This window comes from Aplysia californica, unplaced genomic scaffold, assembly GCF_000002075.1.
Source record: "Aplysia californica isolate F4 #8 unplaced genomic scaffold, AplCal3.0 scaffold00061, whole genome shotgun sequence".
In the NCBI taxonomy this organism is placed as follows: Eukaryota; Metazoa; Mollusca; class Gastropoda; order Aplysiida; family Aplysiidae; genus Aplysia; species Aplysia californica.
The window spans coordinates 122,628-123,813 of NW_004797331.1; the positions used below are offsets into that span (position 1 = coordinate 122,628).

The 1,186-nt window shown below is 37.6% G+C and overlaps 1 protein-coding gene and 1 long non-coding RNA gene across 2 annotated transcripts in view; both read right to left on the reverse strand.

The window, feature by feature from the left end:
- LOC118477307 overlaps window positions 1-257 on the reverse strand; it is a 1,738-nt gene extending 1,481 nt beyond the window's left edge. Inside the window, exon 1 of the long non-coding RNA XR_004858279.1 lies at window positions 69-257. This is a non-coding gene — a long non-coding RNA (uncharacterized LOC118477307). The remainder of the gene's footprint in view (window positions 1-68) is intronic.
- Window positions 258-996: 739 nt separating this feature from the next.
- The window catches only part of LOC106011129 (DBH-like monooxygenase protein 1 homolog), a 20,457-nt gene continuing 20,267 nt past the window's right edge, over window positions 997-1,186 (reverse strand). The window contains exon 9 of the mRNA XM_035968477.1: window positions 997-1,008. Within this exon, the coding sequence (XP_035824370.1) occupies window positions 997-1,008 (12 nt within the window). The remainder of the gene's footprint in view (window positions 1,009-1,186) is intronic.

Here is a 1,186-nt window from a genome sequence, read left to right on the forward strand (position 1 = left end):
ACACACACACACACACACACACACGCACACACACATATATATAGACACACATAAACATCATACATTACCGATATGTGTTTTCCACTATCGCGACAGATATTTGTGATTTTGGCTTCTTCCACATCCTTCTGGAAGCTTTCCTGTACGCTCTGTTTGGACCAGTCCAGCTTCGACAGGAAGTGGATGGCATCATGCCCAGAATATTGTTCTAGAAGTTCGTATTGCAGTCTGGGACACGCAGAGGGAAATAAACACAAAAAAGAAAAGAGAAACAAGCTGAAAAACTTATTTTTCCAGACAAAATATCATCATCATCATCATCATCATCATCATCATCATCATCATCATCATCATCATTGCCTTTTTTCACCCTGGATCAGGATATAGGCCACGAGCAAACACTCTCCACCTTCCCCTATCATGGGCTAGTCGCTTGATGTCACTCCATGTCTTCCCACTTTTCTGTACATCAATTTCCGTGACTCTCCTTCAGGTTCCACGTGGTCTTCCCCTTGATCTTTTACCCTGTGGGTTCCAATCTAATACTTTCTTTGTTTTGCAGCTGCTTGACGTACTGAGACAAAAAATAATGGTTACATAACATAGTACTACATGCATGTATAAGAAAAGACAAACAAAAGAGAAAAATCATTACTTGTTTTCTTTTCCCTTTCCAAGGCAAAAATATTATGAAATTTTGCCTGGACGAATGTACAAAGAGAGACGAAAAAGACAATAAATTACCTTTTTTTTTTTTCAAACAAGATATTAGTTTACCAAGTTTTTAAATCTTCAGAGCAATACTATCTAGATCTGATCAAATCATGTCAGTTTTAAAACGTTTTATCCACCATTACAGAATTAGTTAGAGCGCACTTTATTTTCAGTCACATTCATATCACTCTCTGTTATATTCGGGTCGGGGAATTCTACACTCTCGATCATGAAATTCCAAGTGTCTTCCGGAACTACGTTCCTGTTTTCCCAAATCAGTTTTCATCGCCTGCACTGTATGATTCACGGGAAGACGAGAATGTTTCTGAGTGTTCTATGGTCTGCTGGAGTAATAATTGTTGTAAAGCGCATAGAGAATGCTGTAGAGCGTAAATATACGCTATTATTATTATTATTATTAGTAGTAGTAGTAGTAGTAGTAGTAGTAGTAGTAGTAGTAGTAGTAGTAGTA